Source organism: Elgaria multicarinata, chromosome 8, assembly GCF_023053635.1.
Source record: "Elgaria multicarinata webbii isolate HBS135686 ecotype San Diego chromosome 8, rElgMul1.1.pri, whole genome shotgun sequence".
In the NCBI taxonomy this organism is placed as follows: domain Eukaryota; kingdom Metazoa; phylum Chordata; class Lepidosauria; order Squamata; family Anguidae; genus Elgaria; species Elgaria multicarinata.
In genome coordinates this window covers 100,523,213-100,549,633 of record NC_086178.1, presented here as the reverse complement: position 1 = coordinate 100,549,633, position 26,421 = coordinate 100,523,213, and the positions used below count along the sequence as shown (strand labels likewise).

The 26,421-nt window shown below is 43.3% G+C and overlaps 1 protein-coding gene across 3 annotated transcripts in view; it reads left to right on the top strand.

Annotated features, from left to right (window-relative positions):
- GRID1 (glutamate ionotropic receptor delta type subunit 1) overlaps positions 1-26,421 on the top strand; it is a 906,582-nt gene that overhangs the window by 818,773 nt on the left and 61,388 nt on the right. For all 3 annotated transcript variants that reach the window (XM_063133111.1, XM_063133110.1, XM_063133112.1), the window contains exon 12: positions 4,462-4,600. In XM_063133111.1, coding sequence (XP_062989181.1) covers positions 4,462-4,600 — 139 coding nt within the window. The remainder of the gene's footprint in view (positions 1-4,461; positions 4,601-26,421) is intronic.

Here is a 26,421-nt window from a genome sequence, read left to right as displayed (position 1 = left end):
TAACTGCTGCATTCCTTTTGCAGTCCAAATTCTATGCCTGTTTTCAGTCTCAGCTCTTCCTGACTGGGGAGAGGGCTATGTTCAAAGCATGCTGTAATTGGCAGCATTTTCCTTATGCAATAAAGGAGGCTCATAAGAGCATAAAAATACCTTTCTAGATCAAACCAATTCCATCTAGTCCTGCATTTCATAGAATCATAGAATAGTAGAGTTGGAAGGCGCTTTTAAGGCCATCGAGTCCAATCCCCTGCTCAATGCAGGAATCCACCATAAAGCATCCCTGCTGCCTCTTGAATGCCTCTAGTGTGGGAGAGCCCACAACCTCCCTAAATTACTGGTTCCATTGCCATACTGCTCTAACAGTCAAGAAGTTTTTCCTGCTGTCAAGCCGGAATCTGGCTTCCTGTAACTTGAGCCCATTGTTCCGTGTCCTGCACTCTGGGAGGATCGAGAAGAGATCCTGGCCCACCTCTGTGACAACCTTTTAAGTATTTGAAGAGTGCTATCATGTCTCCCCTCAATCTTCTCTTCTCCAGGCTAAACATGCCCAGTTCTTTCAGTCTTTCTTCATAGGGCTTTGTTTCCAGACCCCTGATCATCCTGGTTGCCCTCCTCTGAACACACTCCTGTTTTCTTACAGCAGCCAGATTGATGCCACTGGAAACTCATAAGCAGGGAATAAAGATGATGATGGCCATCCCCTCTCATTTCTCCCTGTTGTTCTATAAGTAATGTTTTGCGGGGTATATTAGAACTTGTTCTGGTATTCCTTAGCCTTCCTCAAGATAACAGGAATGATCCAACTACTGCTAAGCATGTAGCTCATCTAGCTCAGCTTCTGGTTTCTAGGAGAACCAATCTGAAGCAGCTGCACTTTCTAGAAGGGTGGGACAGAGTCATGTCCAATAAGGCAGAGGCAGAGTCAAGTCTGGGTATGCAGGATAGTAAGGTCCCACCAGGAAGGATCAGCCAGAACCCTGGACAAATCTATGCTGGCTGGAGCTCACTTAGGAACAGCTGTTGTCTCAGCAACATGCAGAGGTCTTCTGAGGCTTTATGAAGGCTGGCTGACATGGGCCTGTTTTTAGCCCCATCCCCTTTGATGAGCTGTCTGTCTCTTAAAGGGAGATTGCTTGATTCTTAAGCCACTGGTTTCTCCAGCATGGGGGTGGTGAAGACTGCATTAGGATGGGGTGGAGGTAGAGGTGCCCTCTGAATCCAAAGAGTCAGGTAAAACCACGTCCTCTGGCCTGGAAGGTCCCAGGGCAACAGACAAGGTTCACTGGATGATGCCTCCTCTACCTCAGAGTCCTCCTCTGAGTCAGAGTGGGGAGATCAAGGCCAGAGAATATGACAGCATGCTTTGGTACTATCCATTCCAAAGGTGGAGATAAGCAGCTGTGTAACTCTCACTGTAACAAATGAAACTGGAAACTTTTCAACTGTGGCTGGATCATTCTTTGTGGAAAGGCAGAGCAAACGTTGCTGGGATGAAGCAAAGCAGGGGAACTGCCACTCCGCCTCAAGCCCTGCCAGCTTGCCATTGGCCAGGACAAAAGATGTGAGTGGCTTTGCCAAGCTTATCAGATCTTTTCACTTTACATCCCACCCAATCCCTGAAAGCAACAGGAAGGAAGCATTTGTTACCCCAACTCCAGATTTGCATAGCTGACGTGTCAGAATTGGGGGCACTCTTGAGGGAATGGAGCATCTTGGGATCCAGCAGATCCAATGCTGGCTCCTCCCTGCCCCTCTAATACCTTGTTTCAGAGCATTACATCTAAGAATGGCCATTGTGGGGAAACCCAGTCCTTTTGGGGCTCATGGAATTCCCCGGATCCTGCAGATCGGCTTGCATTCAAGAGCTGAACCTTGGTTGTTTACCCAAATACCAGGAACTTAATCGTCCCCCCCCCCTTAAAATCGCCACTTCCACTGGATCCCCAACATGCCCCCCCCCCGCAGGCACAATTCGCACAAATTGCAACGTGGCTGGGAATAAGCAAAGCGGCAGACCTGCCACTCCATCCCCAGCCCTGCCAGCCTGCATTGGCCAGGCAAAAGATGTGTGTGGTTTTGCCAGGCTTATTGCACAAATTTCAGCTCTGCATTGCGCAAAATCTCACGATTTGTGCAAATTATCACCGTAATTCACACAAATTATGCAAATTTGCACCATTTGTAGCCATACTCTGCACAATTATTTTTTTTAAAAAAAAACCCCAAAGATAATAATTTATGGAAATTCTCCCAGCTGGCCTGATTCGGTTTTTAACAAGTTGGGCAGGCTGGCGGAAGCTGGGGGACTGACCTGCCGAAAACTCATCAAGCAACACCCTGCCATCCAGATTTGTCCGACATCCCTAAATACACCAACTACCTCCATGGAAGCACAGCTGGCAATAGCGTTTCTGCCCACCAAGCTGTTGGCCACCACCTCTATGGTAGTGGAGCCCCCCCCCACACACACACTGCCAGTGGAGGAGCACGTCCACTGTATTCTAACCCTTTTTTAGCAGGAAATATAAATGGATTCCTTTTTAATTTGTTTTATTTTGAAACAGACTCTCACACTAGTGCCGTTCTTTGAAGGTGGATTTTGTTGATGACTAAGTTAAGGTGTTTTCTTCCACTTTTCCCCCCTTAATCACACTCTGTAGGATGAAACTTGCAAGGTGGTTAAGTTTCCTGAGGAAACAGCAAGATGTAAAATCTTTAATAGCAAACCTCACCCACTATGTCACTGATATGGTTGTCTGGTGGGTTTCAGAAATATAAAACCCTAAGCAATTTATATTAAGCAACTGTCAGTGGTATAATCAAAGATCACGGCTTTAAACTGAAAGACGATCACAATTGTGTAAGCAAAAAACTATTCCTAAAGATTCTGGAATAAAGGATTTAAAAAGAGAGTAACAAATAGTGTAGCTAATGCCACCATCTTTCTTGTTCATCATTTGTTTTATTTCATTTTAATAGGAAATAATGCAGCTATCTTTGCTTTTTTGTGATCTATTTTGACACGGTTTGCTTTCCCTCCCTATAGTATGGAAATTCACATTATTTGTTCTTTACCTCATCACACTTTTCTCCCTCACTTGCTGTTTTTCCCTAAGGGTGTTTTCACATGATCAATTTGTTCCACTAGATGGTAATTTTGATGCCACACCAAGGAAGCATCTATGGGGAAACTTTTTTTTTGGGGGGGGGGTCCACTCGAATAGTTGTCCCCAAAATTTGAAATTAATTTTGTGGAACTTCTCATCAGGCAAAATATTTCAGAATTCCATGGGAAGCCAAAAAGATTTCAATAAAACTAGTGCCATTTCCCAACATGTTCCTCCCATCCTTAGCTTCTCAGGAGATCATTTCTAAAATGAAAGTCTAAAAGCAAATTGGGGAGATTCCTTCCAAGCATTTGAGATGAAACATCTGAGAAATTTTGAGAAGATAAGAACAAACACTCAACTGTACTAGTGAAGCTTCTCAGAAAGATTCTGGAAATTCCTATGTCAAATATGCATTTTTCTTAGTAGACTCTGTGCTAACATTTTGATAGGAAATAAAAATAAAAAAGACCTCTGGCCACATGTTGTTATAAGTGGTAGTATAAATTGAGAAGAAGCTAGACAAATACTTGCCATTAATGACTTGATATCTTGGATTATATTTTGGTATGGGCCATTTAAACTTTGTGATTTTTTGTGTGAGTCCATTTACACATTGTGTGTGTGTGTGTGTAGATGGGGAGTATGCTTAGAATGCAAATTGATGGTGGTAAAGGTCAAAGAGCCACTATAGACAGGCATTGAGTGAGTTCATACGACATGCTAATCCATGATTGAGTGTGGGTTGTTGTTGAACTGTGGTTTTTTTTGTTCAATTATGGGTCTGCATGTTGTCTGATCCCAGGACATTTTCCACAGGTGGCTTTTTCACCATGCAGTATGGCTTATTTCCCCCCCAAACAAGCCACCTTGAGAGCCCATGTTTTGTCGTTGGGTTGCTCAGGATGGTTAACAAGTCACACTGCATGGTTAACAAGCCAACCTGTGGAAAATGTCCTGAGTTTAGACATCACACTAACCCATGGTTCAGCAAACAACTCACAGTTGAACAACAAACCACACTCATCCACTGAGTATGGGCTAGCATGTTGTGGAGACCCCATTGAGTCTCTTAGGTCTTTTAGCTTGATTTACTGTACTTATTACTATGATTATTCTCTTATTTCTGTTTTGTGAACCCCTTCCCCCCTTCATATGTTTTAATGTGATTTTAGATTGTACGCCTCTAGGCAGGGTATCACTGTTTTATTTGTACATTTTGTACAGCACCAAGTACATTGTTGGTGCTATATAAATAAATTATTATTATTATTATTATTATTATTATTATTAATAATAATAATAATAATAGGTATGAGTTTCCAAGAATTCACTTTGTTTGCTTGCATTCCAGGTGGCGAATCTACAGTCAATTCCATGGCAATGCGGATTGTGATGGGAAGTTGGTGGCTGTTCACTCTTATTGTATGTTCATCGTATACAGCTAACCTAGCAGCGTTTCTCACCGTAAATAGGATGGACAATCCTATAAGGTAGGAGCATTTCCCTACTACGTAGCAAGAAACCTTAACTTCAAAGGAACATGAAGACAGGGATATTGGGTAGAAGGCAGTACATTTGAAGGGGGTTTTGGACCAGCATGTGGGGGAAGGGACTACAAAAGCACATTCCACTGAAATGAAGAAGCCGAACCACGCATGGCTGTTCTATTATCCTGAAACAGAAATTAATTCCAATTCTGCTTTGAAACTGTGAATGCTAGGAAACTGCCATGCTACCATTAATTGAAAATGGTTCGTTATTCTGCTTGAGAGGCCATCTTCTGTAATCCACCATATGGCTGCAGCTGTACAGACTCATTATAAAAACAAATATATATTATATAACATCTGGCCGTAATGTGGATGGAATGTTTTTGCATAACCTCAGTTCTGCTTGTAATTTCATATAATTACTAACGCAAAGGTGTTCGGGCACAAGGAACTTGCTTTTTCGTGTGTGTGTGGCGTCTCCATGTTTTGGAAGTGACAACTGTGTCAGCGTTGCTTGGTTAGAAGGTAGTACATATTCATTAGTGAAAGTGATTAAATCATACAACTTTCTAATAAACGCCGTAGTTTTACCCTTAGTTGTACACTTTTGGCCTTTTACCTTGCTCTGTGTCCATGATTAAAGACTGCCAGCCATTCATCTTGAGGTGTGATTACGTCCAGCTGTCAACAGAATTGGCAAGAGCCAGCTTCCAGCTGATTCGTTACAGTCAGTGATAATGTACAAAGGCAATAGCAAGACAATTTCACTTGAAGACACCTGCTTGAAGAGCTAAAAAGAACACACACACACACACACACACACACACACACACACACACACACAGACATATATATATATATATATATATATATATATATATATATATCTTGTTTTTGTTTGATGTCCCTGGAAACATTAATTGAATCTTCAGTCTCTTCTTAATGCTAAAGAACTTCTCACAGGGCCTGTCCTTTTCTTGTTGCCTGAACAGATTACCTCCGTTCAAAAGAAATAGAAAGTGTCTTTTGTTTCTCCGAAAACCATACACTGGGGAGAGTAACTGATGCTGGAATGCCATGGTTTTCTGTATTAGAAATTTCTTTTTCTACCTGCTGTACTTTTTTTGGATTTCCTATGGAGTACTTTTCTGAGCAACAAACTGAGAATACCCCATGACTGACTTCCTTTCATGATAGGTATTACCCTTTAATCATTGTGATAGTCCCCCTACGTTTTCCATGAAGTTTGTTCCACCAGCTTGGGCTCATTGATTTTCTCTCACTAGGTAGCATACCTCACTGGCAGGTGGTGGGGAGGGGGGGAGTGCATGTCCGAGGCCTCTGAATTGCAGAATTCCCCCAGGAGGCTAATGGCATGCCGAGGGAATTATGCGCTTTCCAGAAGGCTCAGACACGTGCAATGCAGAGTGCTAGCCAGATTGGCTTGGCCAAAAGAGGGCCTAGAGTTGGAACTGCACCAGCCTGAGAGTTGGTATAGTAACTCCACTCCCATTGGAAAAAATGGGAAAGGGAGCAATTTCCCCTGTCCGGGCTAGGCCGCTGAGCAGCAGCAGGACTCTGGATGCAGCTGAGAGGAGGCCACCCAGTCAGTTTGAAGGTATTTGAACTCCATCTTCAAAGTCCAAGTTCAACATCTATTCACTGCACTATACGGGGCAGACCTAAGTATGGGCTTCTCTGTCCATTATATCTTCCAGTGAGCATGACATCTGCTAGGCCACCTAATCATCCAGGGGCATTCCTGAAATTAATTAGCAATAAAGTAGCTTTCATTGCTGCTTTCTGATAGCAAGCAAAGCTTGCCAGAGTTCAACAACTACATACGTATTCCAGAGTCTAAGTTCAGGAAAATCCTACTGATGACAATTACGTCCCGCACTAAAAAGTAAACAAACTAGGGCACATGGAAAAGTAGGCTGTCTGCAAATTCAAAGGCATTTTAAATTAGAACCTTTGTCAGATAAGCTCTTACATTTACAGTTGTTATGAATATTTTAGGTGTGTCTGTTCAAGTTTGCTGATTGCACACACAGAGTGTATTGTGTCTGTTTACATCATCATTATCTATTGCTTGGTGACTTGGCGAGGATCAGTAATTTTTTGTACCTGAATTCCTGAGCTTTCATGTTTGTTGGCGCCAAGGCTGAACACCTAATCATGCAAAGTCTCTACCAGCATGATTTGCTTCCCTTTTTGAGGGGAAAGAATCATGCAAATCATCATCCATATGGACTACCCAGTTCACAAGTAAAATTACCCGGGTGATTGAAGGAAAGGGATAAGAACGTAAGAAGAGCCGTGCTGGATCAGATTCTGGCCACACAATGGCTTACCACCTGCCTGTGGGGGAACCCACAAGTAGGACTTGAGTTCAATAGCACCCTCCCATCCATGGTCCCCAGCAACTGGTATACAGAGGCATACTGCCTCTGATACTGGAGGTAATAATACATAGCCATCATGACCAGTAGCCACTGATAGCTTTATTCTCCATGAATTTGTCTAATCCTCTTTTAAAGCCATCTGAATTCTTAGTCATTACTACAGCGTGCGGTAGAAAATTCTGCAGTTTAACTATGGGCTGTGTGAAGGACTTCCTTTTATCTGTCTTGAATCTCCCACCAATCAGCTTCATGGGCTGACTACCCCAGGTTCTAGTATTATGAGAGAGGGAGAAAAATGTCTCCATATCCACTTTTTCCACACCATGCATAATGTGGCACATTTGTATCACGTGACCCCTTAATCACCCTTTCCCCTTTCTAAACTACACAGTCTGAGATTTCATAACCTTTCTTCATAGGGGAGTTGTTCTAGCCCCTTGATCATTTTAATTGCCCTTTTCTGCCCTTTTTCCAACTTTTACAATATCCTTTTTTAGGTGCGGTGGCCAGAACTGTACACATTCTAAATGCGGTCACATCATAGATTTGTGTAAGGGGAGTATGATATTAGCAATTTTATTTTTGATTACTTTCTTAATTATGCCTAATATTAGGGGTGTGCACGGACCCCCCGCTCTGCTTCTCTTCCAGATCCGCGATTTGCGGATCGGGCCGCTCCACTCCGCCCCCGCTCCGCCTATGTCCGCTCTGCTTCGCTGCGGAGCTCCGGATCCGGATCGGAGCTCCGTTTCCCCCCCCCCATAGGCTTGCATTGAAAGCTAAAAAAGTATACAACTTTTTTCTGTTAAAGTTAGAAACCTCAAGTTTGGCACCATGACACCTCATGGGGATATACACACGCACGCCAAGTTTCAAGCCAATCCCATCATCCCCTGATTTTTGGGGAATTTTTGAAAATCGGGCACCCCATTCACACCCCTTTCGATAGCTTCGTCAATTTGCACGTTAGAAACCTCAAACTTGGCACCATGATAGCTTATCCAGGGATACACATGCACGCCAAGACTGAAGGCAATCCCATCATCCCCTGATTTTTGGCGGGGCTCTAACTTCTTACGCACAACACATAACCCCAATTCACACCCCTTTCGATAGCTCTGTCAATTTGCATGTCAGAAACCTCACCTTCGGTCCCATGACAGCTTATCTATGTGTCCACATGGACGCCAAGTTTCAAGCCAATCCCATCATCCCCTGATTTCACACATCCACGCCAAGACTCAAGGCAATCCCATCATCCCCTGATTTTTGGCGGGGCTCTAACCTTTTAACTCACCCCAAATCAAGTCCCATTTTACAACTACGTCAATTTGCATGTCAGAAACCTCACCTTCGGTCTCATGACAGCTTACCCATGTGTCCACATGGAGACCAAGTTTCAAGCCAATCCCATCATCCCCGGATTTGTGGGGAATTTATGGAAGTCGGACACCCCAGTATCTGCAGACAGCTCAATGGGCCCATTTCAAAGGAAATCCCAACATGCCATGAATTGGGGAGTAGAGATAAACCTAAATATGAATCTTCTTCCACACTTGAAAAATTGATTTGGAACTTGAGTACAGGAAGGACTTCTCCCCTGAGTCAAAGCAAGACACACAAAAACCATCCCTGCGAGGTGGGCAGGGGAGGAGGGAGGGAAGGCAGGCAGGCAGCAGACATTTCTGGGGGCACAAGGAAGTGAGCCAAGGATAGTTTCAAAGCCAGTAATGCATATAAAATGGAATAAATAAATAAATAAATAAATAAACAAACAAAGGAGGGGTGGAATTAAAAGCAGCAGTGTTGCTGAATAAACAACAAGAAGAATTTTTTTAAAAAAAGGCTATATCTATCTTTTACCAGTAAGAGGGGAGTGGACGTGCCCAAGAGGAGGGGGAATCATCTGCCAATTTGACTGGTCCTGTCTAGGTACAAGTCTTTAAGAAGCAAACAATCACTTCAACTCATGATAGGCATTCTCTGATTTACTTTTGGAGGGCTCTGATGGCCCTCCAACGACAGGAGAGTGCACAGGGCATATCCGTGCCCTAGGGGAGCTCATCCCCTTGCACCACATCTATTCAGTTGTTCCCCAAAGTTAGGGTGGGTAGCAGTGCTGTGCTTTTTCTATCTCTTATTATTGGCTTAGTATATGATTTCAGGTTGTGTTTGTGCATTTGGTGGGGTTACTGTTTTAAAAAACACTGGGAAAAGTCCGTTCAGACTAAGAAAGAGAAGTTCCCAGAATCCCAAGTTACCCGTTTTGCCTATCCCCTCCTCCAACTTTGGGATCATGTGATCATGACCGGGAGTTGACTCTGCCCCTCAGCCCTTCGAAAAAGGTATTTTCCCGCTGTTTTACCCAATTTTTCAAAAAAATTCTAGCAAGCGAACCACAGCACGCAGAGAGCTGAGAGTAGGCTCAAAATGACCCCCAGCCATGACTCTCTAAGCACAAGAAGTTTCAGAAAGATAGCTTCAAAAACAACACAGTTATCCCCTTTTCTTTTCCGCAATGCAATCCTATGGGCGAAATGTTTAAAAATGGCGATCGGATCGGTTCGCGAAAAGAGAAGCGCTCCGCGTATGGGCGCTTCTCTTCGCCGTGCTTCTACGGGTCCCCGGTCCGCTTCTACTCCGCCTCTGGGCAAGGCGGAGCAGGCCAATTCGCTTCTGATTCTCCGCTTCTAATCGGAGCGGAGCACATCCCTACCTAATATGGAATTTCCATTTTTCACAGCAGCCACACACTGGGTCGACATTTTCACTGAGCTGGCCCTTTACCCTTCTATTACAGGAAGCCCAAACAAAGCACATATAATACTTTACCTTTCCCATCCCTTGGTATCATGTCAGATAGTTTTACATCATAAGCCTGCAGGCAGGGATTTTTAGCTCCCCTTTTCTAATTAAAAAAAATAAAATATGATGGTGATGTTGAGGCCCTGGCCATTTCTACTCCTGCAATTTCCCCCAGGATCGTCCCGGGATCATCCCTGTGCATCCAAATGACACCCAGGGAATCCTGGGAGCAGACAGGGATGATTCCTCCATTTTCCTGGGATAATCCTTAGGTGTAGAAAGGGCCCCTGACTCCAACAACCTCTTTGACCTTGGTTGTGATTCCCTGCCTCTAATATTTTGGCCTTTGCCCCACCAGCTCTACATGCAGCCACAGCTTGGGACTTTTCTAACCTTATTCTCACCACCACCAAGCACCTAAGGAGTACACAATCCTAATGTTATTTGTCTTATAATTAGTAGGGGTGTGATCCGCTCCGATTAGGAGTGTAGAAGCAGTAGCGGATTGGCCTGCTCCGCCTTACCCAGAGGCGGAGTAGGAGCGGACCGCGGACCCCTAGAAGCAAGGCGAAGAGAAGCGACCATTTTTCGGAGCTCCTGTTCAGGCGGAGCGCTCCGGTCGCCATCTTGAAAACATTTCGCCATAGGATTGCATTGCGGCAAATAATCGCGGATAACTACGTTCTTTTTGAAGCTATCGTTCTGGAAATTCTTGTGCTCAGAGAGTCGTGGATGGGGGTCATTCTGAGACCACTCTCACCTCTCTGCGTCGTGCGGGTCGCGTGCTATATTTGTTTGAAAATCGGGTCAACCGCGCAGCTCAAACGGCGTTTTCGGCTTTTCGCCCATAGGATTGCATTGAGGGAAAGACTCGGGCATAACTGGGTTGGTTTTTAAGCTATCGTTCCGAAAATTCTTGTGCACAGAGAGTCGTGGATGGGGGTCATTTTGAGACTACTCTCAACTTTCTGCATCGTGCGGGTCGCGCGCTAGAAGTTTTTAAAAAATCGGCAGGAAAAATAACTTTTTCAAAGGGCTGAGGGGCAGAGTCAGCTCCCGGTCATGATGATCCCAAAGTTAGAGGAGGGCATAGGCAAAACAGGTAACTTGGGATTCTGGGAAACTTCTCTTTCTTCATCTGAACGGACTTTTCCCAGTGTTTTTTAACACAGTAGCCCCACCAAATGCACAAACACAACCTGAAATCATATACTAAGCCAAGAATAAGAGATAGAAACACAGCACTGCTACCCACCCTAACTTTGGGGAACAACTGAAAAGATGTGGTGCAAGGGGATGAGCTCCCCTAGGGCATCTCATCGTGGACGTGCCCCCACTCTCTCCTGCACTGGAAGGCCATTAGAGCCTTCCAAAGAGAGTAAAACGGTGGAGCAATGCCTATCATGAGTCGAAGTGAGCGTTCATTTCTTAGTGGTGGAGCGATGCCTGTTATGAGTTGAAGTGAGCGTTTGCTTCTTAGAGCTCTCGTGGTGAAGCAATGGCTGTCTTGAGTTGAACTGGCAGCTACTTCCCCCTCCCCCGGGCACGTCCCCCTATTGCTGGTAAAAGACAGATATAGCCTTTTTAAAAAAATTCTTCTTGCTGTTTATTCAGCAATACTGCTGCTTTTAATTCCACCCCTCCTTTGTTTATTTATTGATTTATTCCATTTTATATGCATTACTGGCTTATCCTTGGCTCACTTCCTTATGCCCCCAGAAATGCCAGCTGCATGCCTGCCTGCCTTCCCTCCCTCCTCCCCTGCCCACCTCGCAGGGATGTTGTGTGTGTGTGGCTTTGACTCAGGGGAGAAGTCCTTCCTGCGCTCACTTGGAGTTTTGGAAGTTCCAAATTTTGCAGGTTTAAGCCCCGCCAAAAAACAGGGGATGATGGGACTGCCTTGAGTCTCGGCGTGCGTATGTATCCCTGGATAAGCTGTCATGGTGGTGAGTTTGAGGTTTTTTTTTAACGTGCAAAATTGACGGAGCTATGGAAAGGGGTGTTGAATTTTCATAAATTCCCCAAAAATCAGGGGATGATGGGACTGCCTTGAGTCTGGGCGTGCGTATGTATCCCTGGATAAGCTTTCAAGGTGGCGTGTTTGAGGTTTCTAACGTGCAAATTGACGGAGCTATGGAAAGGGGTGTGAATGGGGTGCCCGATTTTCAAAAATTTCCCAAAAATCAGGGGATGATGGGATTGCTTTGAAACTTGGCGTGCGTGTGTATACCCCCATGAGGTGTCATGGTGCCAAACGTGAGGTTTCTAACTTGAACAGAAAAAAGTTGTATAATTTTTTAACTTTCAATGCAAGCCTATGGGGGGGGAAAACGGAGCTCCGGATCTGGATCCGGAGCTCCGAGCGGAGCGGAGCGGAAGTGGGCGGAGCGGGGGCGGGGCGGAGCGGCCCGATCCGGAAAATGGCGGATCTGCAAGTGAAGTGGAGCGGGGGGTCCGTGCACAGCCCTAATAATTAGGCCACAAATTGCGATCAACTTTGTGACCACTCAAAATCTTTCTCATCACCCCATCCCAAGGTCCTAATCATCTCAACCTTATTTCACCCATGTGAATGTTTTCACTGCACTTCTAAATGTCTATGTGCAGATGGTGGAAGATGCTGCAATGTCCAGGCAATCAGGCAACACTCTATTGCATTCTCTGTATCTGTAGCTGGGAGCATCCAATCCATGGTGGAATCCCCACTCCCCACTATTCAAGATGAGAAAATCCAACCATTGAACAAAGATATAATATATCCTGGGCCTGACTGAAGCTATACTGGCTTCAAGAACCTGGTTGGGGGAGGGTGGTACTCATAAAGATGTCTTAGAAAGGATACAATAAAATCAGGTGTATCTTTTTTTGTTTTAATTCCAAATGGTCTGAAAGTAGTACAATAAATCCTCTCCTGCATTTCTAAAAAATCTCCTTTGGTGAAAGGTTGCCCTCATTTTCATGCCAGAGCCGCCGCCTCTGCTTTTGAGGCCCAGGCCATTCTTCAGTTAATTAGAGAAGAGATGTCTTCTCTGATTAATGCTAGATCAATTCAAAATGCCTCACAATTGTGAGTATTTAAGGTTGGGGTGCACATCCCACAATAAAATTGCAACTGCCAGCATGTGAAACTAGCAATGAAAACACCTTATTTGTGGCCATCATTTACATCAGTGTAACTGGATGCCTGGTGATTCTTGCAGGGCTGCTGCCCGCCATTTAAAAAGACAAGCATTTCCTTATGGCTGGGCCAACTCTGAGTGACATTATTTTCAAGTACAGTGGGATGAGTTTTGATACCTTAGACAGCTCATGTACCTGATGAAGAAGGGATAAGCAGGAAAGCTCTTTCTGTTAAATGCCTGCCGTTGACATCCTGGGAAGGAGTTATCCATGATGGATTTGAGTTCAGCACAATCCCTTGGAGATGTGAAAACAGTTTACCAATTTATAAAGTAAGATAGCAACTGTTCCCTAGTCGGGATAGCCTACACTATTCATAAAAAGAACTGTACTTTTGAAATTCCACCGAGTGCGCGCTACATGTTCTAGCAATCAAGTGTCTCTTTGGTATTCCTCTGCATTTCCCTGTTGCTTCCTTGAATCACGAACTGCGCTCTCCTCCCTCAGCCTGAAACAGTGTGGAAGAAGTCTGCTTCAGTGTGCACCCTAAAGCACTTAATACCACACCCTCTGTCAGATTCAAGAGCTTTAAAAGGAGCCCTTTGTAGACCTTCTTTGTCATAAGATTAATGGGGCTGACAAAGAGGAAGCCCCGGTGTCCTTTGTCTGTTCTGATTTCATAGTGAAGTTCCTGGATCTATCTAGCTCTTGCATTTGTAAACACTTTTCAGTACATGAGATTATTGGGGGGACGGGACAAAACACACCATCAGGATTGCATAACACCCAAGTTGGCACCTTTTAATTGAAACACTATTCTTCATACCACATGTAGTAAATACTGAAATAAATTACGTATTTAAACGTTACTTGTTTGTCTGGCTCGCCCCACCACCTAACAAACTGTTCTGAATCTGAATCACATTGAATCAGATTTTTTCCTCCTCAAACTGGGTCTGTGTTATTAATATTTTAATCAATGTGTTTCCACATTTAAGTGGTAGGAGAAATCAATACGAAACCGACTGAAGGGGGGGGGGGAATCTGCATAAAAAATCAAGGTAGTTTATTTTCCCTTTAGGTAAAAGTGTGTGTCATTTACCAGATGGGTCTGATTCAAACCATATGGTTTTCATGCCAACGTTATGATATGCTTGGCTTAGGAAAAGTGGTTGAAACCTGGGACTGAACTGTAGTTGAATTCTGATTGTAGCTTTTTAAAATAATAATAATAATAATAATAATAATAATAATAATAATAATAATAATGTGAGGATTACAATATTGTGCTTTAAGCTACCTGTTAACTCTTTAGGCATCCTCAAATAAAAGGAACAACCACATAGTGGTTGTGGGGCAGAGAAATTCTATGGGGCAATGAGGTGGAGGAACCATGGTGGAGGAGCTGCCTTTCCCTGTGGTGTACCAGTTTGTCCCAGCAGAGTGGGAGGTGGAAGGGATTGCATTTCCCTTTCCTCTTGGCCATTTAGGTCTATTTTTCTTCTTTTGTTAAGTGTTCTCTCCCATTGTCCTCAGTGAGAGGGAAATGAACCATGATAGCTCCAGGGCTGGTGTACTCCTCCCTCCCCACACACACAAATTGTGTGCATGTTGGGGCAGGGGAGTGAGAAAGTTTGGGATCCAATGGATCCTCTGCCCAAACACCTCAATGTTCCTCTCAGTTTTCAGAGGAGCACTGGCTGTGGACCATCCGGCAGCCTTACAAGATGAGTTGGAGCTCCTTTTCCACAGGTGGATCTCCTCTCTCTCTCTCTCTCTGCCTTGGAGAGAGTGAGAAAGCAAAATAGTGTTTTTTGTTTTTTTTAAAAAATAATAATCTGAGGGCCCCTGGGATGGGCTTCTTTTTCCATGCTCCCTCATTTGGGTTCTGGGACCCAGGATCTAAATGTACCCTACATCAGGGATCCTACCTTTCAAGAGCTCCACAGTATGTTTGGAAGACTGTCTATGCAAGAATTTAACATTCCACTGAAGGCTCCATCTAAATAACTAAGTATTTGAAGACTGAAAACTTAAAAGATAGAATACATCCACCACAGCTGGTTTCTAAGAGCTTCACTAAATCCCTCACTGCAAGAATAGAATTTTAATTAGAAAATTTGTTGAACCATACTGCAGAAGAGTGTATAGCATTCAACAAGAGAAAAGCTGGACCATTTCCAGAAAATTTGGAAGATCTGTCTAGATAGAGACAGAATAGGTGTCACTCTTCACCTCTCCCATACATTATTTTCCCTTCCCCCCTTTTTCCCCCTCTCTTTCCCCCTCTATTTTCTCTTGTGAGGAGATGAAGGAACCAGGATAACAGAGTGCCTTCTCCCTTACCAACGTGCCCGGTCACTCCTGGTGGTTCCACAAGGAACTATGGTCCAACTGCAGTCCACCAGGGCAGGATCTACACTACTGCTTATAACAGTTTATAATGGTTAGGACAACTGTTCAGGCCCAGGACACATTACAAATACTGTTTTCATACTGTTTTTAAAGTGTTATATCCTGCTTGGTGTAGATCGGCCCCAGGAGAAGAGCCTTCAGTGTGGTGGGCCTCCTGAAAATGTTGTTGTTCCAGGAAGCTTTCCCTGAATGACCAGCTGGGATTTTATCTTAACTTTGTTCTTTTAAAATGTAATTTTAATGATGATTTTGTTCTGTTTTTATTCTTTTGTTCTATTTATTCACTGCTCTGAACTCTTCAGATAAGAAGTGGTATATAAATATTGTAAATAACTAAATAAATGAAAGGAGTTAAAGACATTTTTTAAAAAAAGTGATGGGAGAGAGAGGTAAATGGACAATGACAACTATATTACTGTTGATTTAATTTTTTAAAAGGACTACACACAGAGAGTCACATGTACACACACACACACACACACACTTTGTGCTGTGTTTAGCCTATTTCAATTTTTAGATGATTGACTGTGCCCATGGCAGTATGGCTAAGAATCCCCAGTCCAGACTGACAAAAGCCCTGAAATGGTTATGTAAAGAGGCCATCAGAAAGCAAGGTCCATGCCTTTGCTTCAGTATCTGCATCAATGATGGAATAGGATGAAGAAATGAAAAATAACATTCCTCCTGTTTTCTCTTAGCTAAAAGTTGGCAATTACTCACTCACACCATCTCTGTGAGGCAAGTATTATTGTATTTGGCTCTGTACAACAGAGTTCTGTGCTTGTCAAGCAGATAGAAAGCATCTGAACTGCTTCTAGTGGAGCCCAAGGCCCAAGAAATCCTGTTCAGCATGTGTACGCAAGATTAATTAATACTAAGTCGCCATAAATAAATGATAGTAAAAGCTCTGGTTTCTACTTGAAATGTTTAGTTGGTGGCTTTATGTCACATCTGTGTTTAACCTAATTGCATTATTCGCTTCTTTTCTTTGCGGTGTCTTTAATCCTAGAGATGATTGGGTTAGCTTTCTTTGGTTACACAAGCAACATGGTTACTGGAGTATGGGAGAAAAGTGTCTTGGTTTTTTTTTTTAATGGCAGATATTAAAGTGCAAAATAAATGCTGTTCTCCTATACAGTTCATGCCATGCCTAGCAGTTGGTGGACATTTGCCATTAAGGTCACTGTGCATAACCTGGGTTCCCCTGAAATCCACTGAAATCTGTGGAACCCAGTGGAGACTGGTGGCTCTAATATCAGTGGGTCAGTGAATCCACTCCAGGCTTCAATCACAACTAGTTAGAACTCTAAAGGAGCTCTCCAAGGGGCTCTGACTGAAACACGGAGTGGATTTAATGCCCCAACTGGCATCAGAACCACCATCCTCCATTGGTGGAACCCAAGTTAGCAATAACTGGATCTCATTCAGTTGCTTTGAATAGAATCTTTACCTCCTTGAGAGGTAAAAACTGGTCATCACTAGATATTAGGGGTGTGCACGGACCCCCCGCTCCGCTTCACTTGCAGATCTGCAATTTTCTGAGCGGGCTGCTTTGCCCCACCCCCGCTCCGCCCACTTCTGCTCCGCTCCACTCGGAGCTCCGGATCCGGATCGGAGCTCCGTTTTTTCCCCCATAGGGTTGCATTGAAAGCTAAAAAAGTAAACAGCTTTTTTTCTGTTCAAGTTAGAAACCTCACGTTTGGCACCATGACACCTCAAGGCCAAGTTTCAAGGCACTCCCATCATCCCCTGATTTTTGGGGAATTTTTGAAAATCGGGCACCCCATTCACACCCCTTGGGATAGCTCCGTCAATTTGCATGTTAGAAACCTCAAACTCGGCACCATGACAGCTTATCCATGTGTCCACATGGACGCCCAGACTCAAGGCAATCCCATCATCCCCTGATTTTTGGCGCGGCTTAACTCACCCCAAATTGTCCCATTCTACAACTATGACAATTTGCACGTTAGAAACCTCAAACTCAGCACTATGATAGCTTATCCACGTGTCCACATGGATGGCAAGTTTCAAGGCAATCCCATCATCCCCTGATTTTTGGGGAATTTTTGAAAATCGGGCACCCCATTCACACCCCTTTCCATAGCTCCATCAATTTGCACGTTAGAAACCTCAAACACGCCACCATGAAAGCTTATCCAGGGATACATACGCACGCCAAGACTCAAGGCAGTCCCATCATCCCCTGATTTTTGGGGAATTTATGAAAATCCAACACCCCTTTCCATAGCTCCGTCAATTTGCACGTTAAAAAAAAACCTCAAACTCACCACCATGAAAGCTTATCCAGGTATACATACGCACGCCGAGACTCAAGGCAGTCCCATCATCCCCTGTTTTTTGGCGGGGCTTAAACCTGCAAAATTTGGAACTTCCAAAACTCCAAGTGAGCGCAGGAAGGACTTCTCCCCTGAGTCAAAGCCACACACACACAATATCCCTGCGAGGTGGGCAGGGGAGGAGGGAGGGAAGGCAGGCAGGCATGCAGCTGGCATTTCTGGGGGCATAAGGAAGTGAGCCAAGGATAAGCCAGTAATGCATATAAAATGGAATAAATAAACAAAGGAGGGGTGGAATTAAAAGCAGCAGTGTTGCTGAATAAACAACAAGAAGAACTTTTTAAAAAAGGCTGTATTTGTCTTTTACCAGCAATAGGGGGACGTGCCCGGGGGAGAGGGAAGCAGCTGCCAGTTCAGCTCAAGAAAGCCATTGCTTCACCAAGAGCTCTGAGAAGTAAACGCTCACTTCAACTCATAACAGGCATTGCTCCACCACTAAGAAATGAACGCTCACTTCGACTCATGATAGGCATTGCTCCACCGGGTTACTCTCTTTGGAAGGCTCTGATTGCCTTCCAGTACAGGAGAGAGTGGGGGCACGTCCACAATGAGATGCCCTAGGGGAGCTCATCCCCTTGCACCACATCTTTTCAGTTGTTCCCCAAAGTTAGGGTGGGTAGCAGTGCTGTGTTTCTATCTCTTATTCTTGGCTTTGTATATGATTTCAGGTTGTGTTTGTGCATTTGGTGGGGCTACTGTGTTAAAAAACACTGGGAAAAGTCCATTCAGATTAAGAAAGAGAAGTTTCCCAGAATCCCAAGTTACCCGTTTTGCCTATGCCCTCCTCTAACTTTGGGATCATGTGATCATGACCGGGAGCTGACTCTGCCCCTCAGCCCTTTGAAAAAGGTATTTTTCCTGCCGATTTTTAAAAAAATTCTAGCGCGCGACCCGCACCACGCAGAGAGGTGAGAGTAGTCTCAAAATGACCCCCATCCATGACTCTCTGTGCACAAGAATTTTCAGAACGCTAGCCTAAAAATCAACCCAGTTATCCCCAATTCTTTTCCTCAATGCAATCCTATGGGCGAAAACCGCCGTTTGACCCGCGCTGTCCGTTTGTTTACCCGATTTTTAAAAAATTCTAGCACGCGACCCACACGACGTAGAGAGGTGAGAGTAGTCTCAAAATGACCCCCATCCACGACTCTCTGAGCACAAGAATTTTCAGAACGATAGCTTCAAAAACAACCCAGTTATCCGCGATTATTTCCCGCAATGCAATCCTATGGGCGAAATGTTTTCAAGATGGCGATCGGAGCGGTCCGCCTAAAAGAGGAGCTCCGAAAAATGGCCGCTTCTCTTCGCCTTGCTTCTAGGGGTCTGCGGTCCGCTTCTACTCCGCCTCTGGGTAAAGCGGAGCAGGCCAATTCGCTACTGCTTCTCCGCTCCTAATCGGAGCGGAGCACATGCCTACTAGATATATGGCTTTATCAGAGCCAAATAACATGTTACATTAGTCATGCTTTTAAAATAAATAAATAAATTTGCTACCCTGGCCTCTTGAAGAAAAGGCACTCATGGGGAGACAATCTGGAAAGTGCTCCTGATCTGGATCTGGGCTGTACAGTTTTCTGCTGAAAATTGTCTTTGTCACTGGCTGCTCTTTGCACCCTCTGCCCCAACTGGAGTTTGTAGTAAACACCACCTTCTGGGGAAAAACAGGATAGGGTGGGGCGGGGAGAACCTTCTGGATCAGGGCCCTGTGGCTGCTTTTTCTCCCAAATAATAGCAGTCAGTTTAAGCTGGCTGTATTAAAAAGTGTAGATAATGTAATATTTCGTTTGACCCTTGGTTTGGTGGCTCCTGGTTTTTGGAATTCCTCCAAAGGAGATCCACTCCACCAAACCCTTTTAAAAGAGCCTTGATTTTTCTTTTTCTTTTGCAAGGCTTTTGACCTGCAGGCCAACAAGTCCTAAAACTATTCAAAATTCTGCTCCCTGTTTTAGGATAGATGTATGGTGTTCATTTAAAAAAAATGAACCTTAGTGTTCATTTTTATAGTACTATATTTTATCATGGATGTCATAAGAACATAAGAGGAGCCATGCGGGATCAGTCCAAGAGTCCATCTAGTCCAGCACTCTGTTCAACCAGTAGCCAACCAGTTGTCGACCAGCAACCCACAACCAGGACAAGGTGCAACGACACCCTCCCACCCATGTTCCCTAGCAACTGGTGTCTTATGGTCACCTTGCTTAGCCCTGGCCCCTGATGACCACTCCTGTCCAACCACTTTGAGAGCATGCATTGACAAAAGGGTCTACATGTGCATATGAAGTGTAAGATAAATAACACAATCATTTTTTTCCTGGATTGTGCCCAATGTGTCTAACTGTTATATCAAAACAAATTAATATTCAACACATTTATAAGGTTAAAAGGAGTTGTTTCTATGCTAGAGCCTAATCCCACCATCTCCAATACACGGGGCCTTTATCTTCTATACAGGGATTCCTTGTATTGCATGTATGAAACATTCCTCTGATCATCAAAAGTTCCAGAGTGGCAGTTATATACTTGCAGTTCAGAGCCACAAGACAGAGTCAATGAATGCTGGGGGCAGGGGTGGGGGTTGTGGTTTTTTGGGATCTCTTGCTTTTCTGTTTAGGTTTGATATTTTTATTTTATTTATTTATTTATTTATTTATTTATTTATTACATTATTATACCGCCCAATAGCCGAAGCTCTCTGGGCGGTTCACAAAAATTAAAACCGTAATAAAACAACCAACAGGTTAAAAGCACAAATACAAAATACAGTATAAAAAGCACAACCAGGATAAAACCACGCAGCAAAATTGATATAAGATTAAAATACAGAGTTAGAACAGTAAAATTTGAATTTAAGTTAAAATTAAGTATTAAAATACTGAGTGAATAAAAAAGTCTTCAGCTGGCGACGAAAGGAGTACAGTGTAGGTGCCAGGCGGACCTCTCTGGGGAGCTCATTCCACAACCGGGGTGCCACAGCGGAAAAAGCCCTCCTCCTAGTAGCCACCTGCCTCACTTCCTTTGGCAGGGGCTCACGGAGAAGGGCCCCTGTAGATGATCTTAAGGTCCGGGCAGGTACATATGGGAGGAGGCATTCCTTCAAATAACCTGGCCCCAAACTGTTTAGGGCTTTAAATGTCAATACCAGCACTTTGAATCGGACCCGGACCTGGACTGGCAGCCAATGAAGCTGAAAAAGAACTGGCGTGATGTGGTCTCGTCGGCCAGTCCCTGTTAGTAAGCGTGCTGCCCTGTTTTGCACCAGTTGAAGTTTCCGGACCGTTTTCAAAGGCAGCCCCACGTATAACATATTGCAGTAATCCAAACGAGAGGTTATCAGAGCATGGATAACTGTAGCTAGGCTATCTCTGTCCAGATAAGGGCATAGTTGGTATATCAACCTAAGGCACCCTGAAATGCCTTTGCATGTGTTAAAAATATTATCAATGTGAGCAGTGACTGTTGGTCATTTCTAATATAGCAATATTCTTGAAGGAATGTATGAGATCCACAGTAGCAAGTAAAGACAATGGAATTTCTTGTAAAATTGTCTTGCTTTGTTGGATTTCTGTTGGTCTGGTTTGTGCTTCTGTACTTGCTTTATTTACAGTTCCTGCTTCAGTTACCCTGGTCTTTTCTTTATGCATGCATTCTTTCCCTTGCAGTTATATTGCATCATGGGTGGTGGTATATGTAGCCTTAAGACTACAAAACATATGATGCAGTGTAAGTAGAAACAAACCCAATAGCTGTTTAGAGACTACACCCTCTGTTTATGAAAAAAAAAAAACACACCACAGAGTTGACCCATTGAAGTGCATCAGATAGAAGCAAAGTAACTTCTGTTATACTCATTTCTAAGCACAATTCAAAATGCTGCCTCATTAGCGTTATATGGCTTGTGCTCAGGGAATCTTAAGGATTATTTTTCAGTATGAACTTTCGTACTTGTTGATATCTTCAACAGAGATCTTGCTTCATGTCTCACCACCTTCAGAAGTGTGGTTGGGGATGACACAGAACAGGGCCTTTTCAGTAGTGGCCCTTGAGTTGAACTTCCTTCCGCTGCAGATCTATACAGAGCACACACTACAGTCCTTTCAATGTGCCGTAAAAACTGTTTTATTTCACCATGACTTCAGTTCTGAAAGAGTTGTGGCTGGTTTACTGGTTTACATTAAATCCTAGTTTACTATTCTAGTTCATTGTTGGAGATTGTTTGACACTGCTTTGTCTGCACTATTTCAATACCTATGTTGTTTAATAGTTTAATATATATATATATATATATATATATATATATATATATATATATATTCTTGCTTTTAAGGCTCACGGGGGGTAGGGGGAAACACAGCCTAAAATATAAATATCCCTTCTGTAATTCTGGAACCCAATCCTGCATTAATGGTATATATTAAATTACATTTTTCAATCAGGGGTGGGGACGCTGCGTGCAGCAAATATTTTTCTTCATATACAGCCATTTGTTAATTGAGGATTCATTCCTAGCACTTTATGTTCTCTCTCTCTCTCTCTCTCTCTCTCTGGTTAAAATACATTGATACCTTCCCTTCAACCCTTTTTATTCTAGCCAGGAATTTTTAATATTCACATTATTTGGAAAGTTAGGGGGCGAAACCTCAAACCTATCTATTCAGTGGCTTTATTACTTGGACGGGCACAGTGAAGAAGCTAAGCATTTAAAACCCAGGAATGTTTCAAATGGGAATTTGGCACATGAGTAGCATACATTTTCTGTTCAAAGAAGCTTAGAAGACTCCATGCCCTCAGCAGCACTTCATCTTAGTGGCACTCTTCTGATATTGCAGCTTAGTTGCACCATTGAGCTAAAAGCTTTGTATGGAGGCCTGAGCAAAAAGCTTACCTTGCCAGCCTCTCTGGGTAAAAGCATCGGCAACAAAATGTCTTTGCCCTAAAAAGATGGCATATTTTTAATTGTCTAGATGGCCTATGTGCCAGAATATATTCTTGCCTAAGTCTATGAGATTTCCCCTCCTCGTATTTATTTATTTTTGGAATTTATAGCCATCCCACAAATGCCTCAGGGCAGCTAATAAAAGTGTATAGCTACAGCATCTTTCTACCTATCTATCACAGTAAGCCCCAAACTGTGTGCACATAATTTGGCCATGAGAGAACTACTCGTGTGTCTTGAGAAATGAATTAATCTGTAGAATCCCAGAGTTCAAAGGGATCGCAAAGGTCATTTAGTCCAGCCCCCTCCTGATGCAGGCAAACTTACGGCATCTCTGATAGGAAGCCATCCAGCCTCTGGTTTAAGACCTCTAATAAAAGAGAGTCCCCTGACTTCCATGGTAGTCTGTTCCACTGCTAAGCAGCTCCTGCGAACCCAGAATAACTATTTACAGAGGAGTCTGCCTGTTGCATCTCTGCATGACTTACTGCTCTGGACGTGCCTCTTTCCAATTAGACATCATGACCAGCTGATTGATTCTGCAGAAACCCTTTTGAGTTAAAGTTTGACAGTGGGGAGAAAACATAGAGTGGGAGAAAGGAAAGAAGCAAGGCTAACCAGGGGTGAATTTAGGGTGACCATATGAAAAGGAGGACAGGGCTCCTGTATCTTTATCAATTGCATAGTAAAGGGAGTTTCGGCAGGTGTCATTTGTAGGCATGCAGCACCTGGTGAAATTCCCTCTTCATCACAACAGTTAAAGCCGCAGGAGCCCTGCCCTCTTTTGTATCTGGTCACTCTAGTATAGCTCCTGCAGCTTTAACTGTTGTGATGAAGAGGGAATTTCACCAGATGCTGCATGCCTACAAATGACACCTGCTGAAATTCCCTTTTCTATGCAACTGTTAAAGATACAGGAACCCTGTCCTCCTTTTCATATAGTCGCCCTAGGTGAATTGTCTGTTTAATTTGTGACTCAACTTTACACCAAATGGTGCTCAAAGCAGCTAACTGATTAGGCCAGATCTGCACCTTGTGTCAAATCATTGCAAATATGGAATAAACAGCAGGATATTACACTATGAAAGCACTATATGGAATGTGTCCTGTGCCTCAAAAGTTATCAGTGCAATACAATACCGCTTTAAAGCAGTAGTGTAGATCTAGCCTAAGATACCAAGTAGAATACAAAATAACAAAGCAACCGCACGCTTGAATACACACATTTTGACATGTGGAGAAATGGTTTGAATGTTTCCTCAGATGTAAGTGTTCAGGGTTGTAATTTGGGATGGAGAGGGAATTAATTAATGATTAAAAAATCAGTAGAGCATACTGTATTTCTGAGGTTTAACTTATCCACATGTTTTTAAACTAATCTGCACAGCCGTAATGGATAGAAAGATACTTTTCTAAAAGAGCGGAGATTCTTAGAACATTTACTATATCTCCTGCTTCTTTGGTGCAAGTAGTCTTAACTACAGCCGTAGTGCTGAGTGGGTCAAGGAAACAGTAACACGGCAGGAGGCTTAATTGTGGTATTTCCTGATAGGGTAAAGGTGGCCATATTCCAAGGTTTATGCAGAGGGTGGCAGCACCATCAAGGTAGACTCTCCTTTACTTTGATAGCTTTATTCCTCGCTATTGGAATGGATTCCCCTCCCCTTCAACTGTAATTAAGGCTGATGTATTTATGCATTGTCTCTGTTGTGACACATGCAGAGGAACTAAAAAAATCTAAGTATTTCAGCATTTTCAGGAATATTACAGCCTCAGTAATTGCTGCAATAAAACTCTCTATAAAAGTATTGTGCTATAACAGTTCCCAGTTCTGTAACATTACAACATTTGCCAAAGTGTATATTAATAAAATGTAGGGTTTAGAACTCGGAATTAAAGATGTGTCAGTGTTTCCTTGATCCTTTCAGCCTCACCACGAGGGCTGCAGTTAAGACAAATTCTTGTGTTTATTTCTGCAACACACATTTCTGTTTTAATGTGCAATTTCTGTCAGAGCTAACTTCTCACTCTCTGCCAAACTGAACATTTACTTGCCTCACAGGACATATTTGGACCACACTTCATGTCTTGCATATTTCCTTCAGCCTAGCCTACCAGGTTATTGGGAAGCCTATATGCTAGTAAGGTTTGGAAACTAGATGTCTGCTTCTTCATCTTCTCTGCCCCCCAAGGAATAAATTGACTGTCTCTGGCCCCAAAACAGCCATTTATTTGTGTAATAGAAAGGCAAGGCAAGGCGACAGGCAGCTTTTACACATTACAAGTGTACATGTTCGTTTGCGCCCAAGTATAACCTGGGTGCAGCAGGGAAAATGCTGTGTATGATGCAGCCAACAGCTGCCGTGCTATTTGTCAACATTTAGATTACTGAGACATCTGCTCTGATCAATTAGAATATTAATGAACATGACATCACAACAAAGGAAGCAGTGGCTACAGCCTATTCGTTGCCGCTTTGTAATGCATCAGAAACTGTGGCTGAGTAAGTTGCATTTATATCACAATCATTTATATTGTTGTGCGACCTACTGGTATGACAGAAAACAAAAATTTAGAGAATAATACAGCTTAAAGCGTACCAATCTAAACGGATTGGTTTCAAGCATGGCTTCCTTTTTTTGTTGGTTGCAGCTGGCATCAAGTTTCTGCAGTGAATTCCTTTTGTTATTTCGGCACTGGAAGTTTAGCTTTGATCATTGCAAACGAAAACCACCTCAATACATGGCTGGCACAATATAAATGACGGACAGTAATAGTAACGGTAATAATTATTGCAAAGAACATTGTCTCTTGATACTCCACTGGGTTTGGTCTTCATCATAGTTTAAAAACAGCCCCTCAATGGAACGAGAGTTCATCATTCTAGTATTAGAGTAAATGGGGCATCCCAAACATTGACAGCTTCATTTTCCAAATATTGCAGATATTAAGTCTGTGAAACTCCCACCTCCCTTTTATCAAATTGAGGCGTATTGAGGAACACAAGATTTAGCGTCCATAGTGGCAAGGAAAATAAATAATAAAGCTCATGAACAATCACAGCAGCTGGCTTTAAAGAATGAAACAAGCCTAAGATCTGATGAGAATCTAAAATTCGATTAGAGGAGAAAAAAGATTTTCGTCAGTAATGGAAGGTTTATTGGTTGGTACTTGCACTAACAGGGATTAGGTCTCAAAGGCCAAAATGAAGGGATATGAGAAAGTGCTAAGGAGATTGCACCGCATAGCTCTTGTTTCATCAGCTGCAGTTTATATTGTGCCAAGCTTTGTTTAAATGTGCTACACATCTGTGCCGCCTACTATCCCATTTCCAAATCTTTATGCCAGTTGTTTGCTCCAGCAGCAGAAATGTTCAGCATTGCTTCATGAAACATAAAACAGGTTCATCACTTTTTAAAAAATATATATATATGGGGCAGCAATCGATATTCGCTTCTTAGCAATGTTCCTCTCTGCCATTTGGTTAGAGTAGCTGTGGAAATAGAAGAGAAAATGTAATGGGGAAAGAGGAATCTTATCGAACGATAATCTTTCCAGACTATCCTGCCGTACACCATGCAAGTGCTCAGGAGGAACTGTCTAGGGAAGCTGATTATTTGTTGGGGGGTTAGATTGGAGGACAACCATAAGCTACTCCATCACTCAGGGATGTCCTTACCCCCCTCCTTCCTCCTCTAACTCTTCCATTTGGCTTATGACACATCAGGCCTAATGAAGCCCACCAGTCAAGTACTGTATCTTGCCTTAACATGTCCGTCCCCC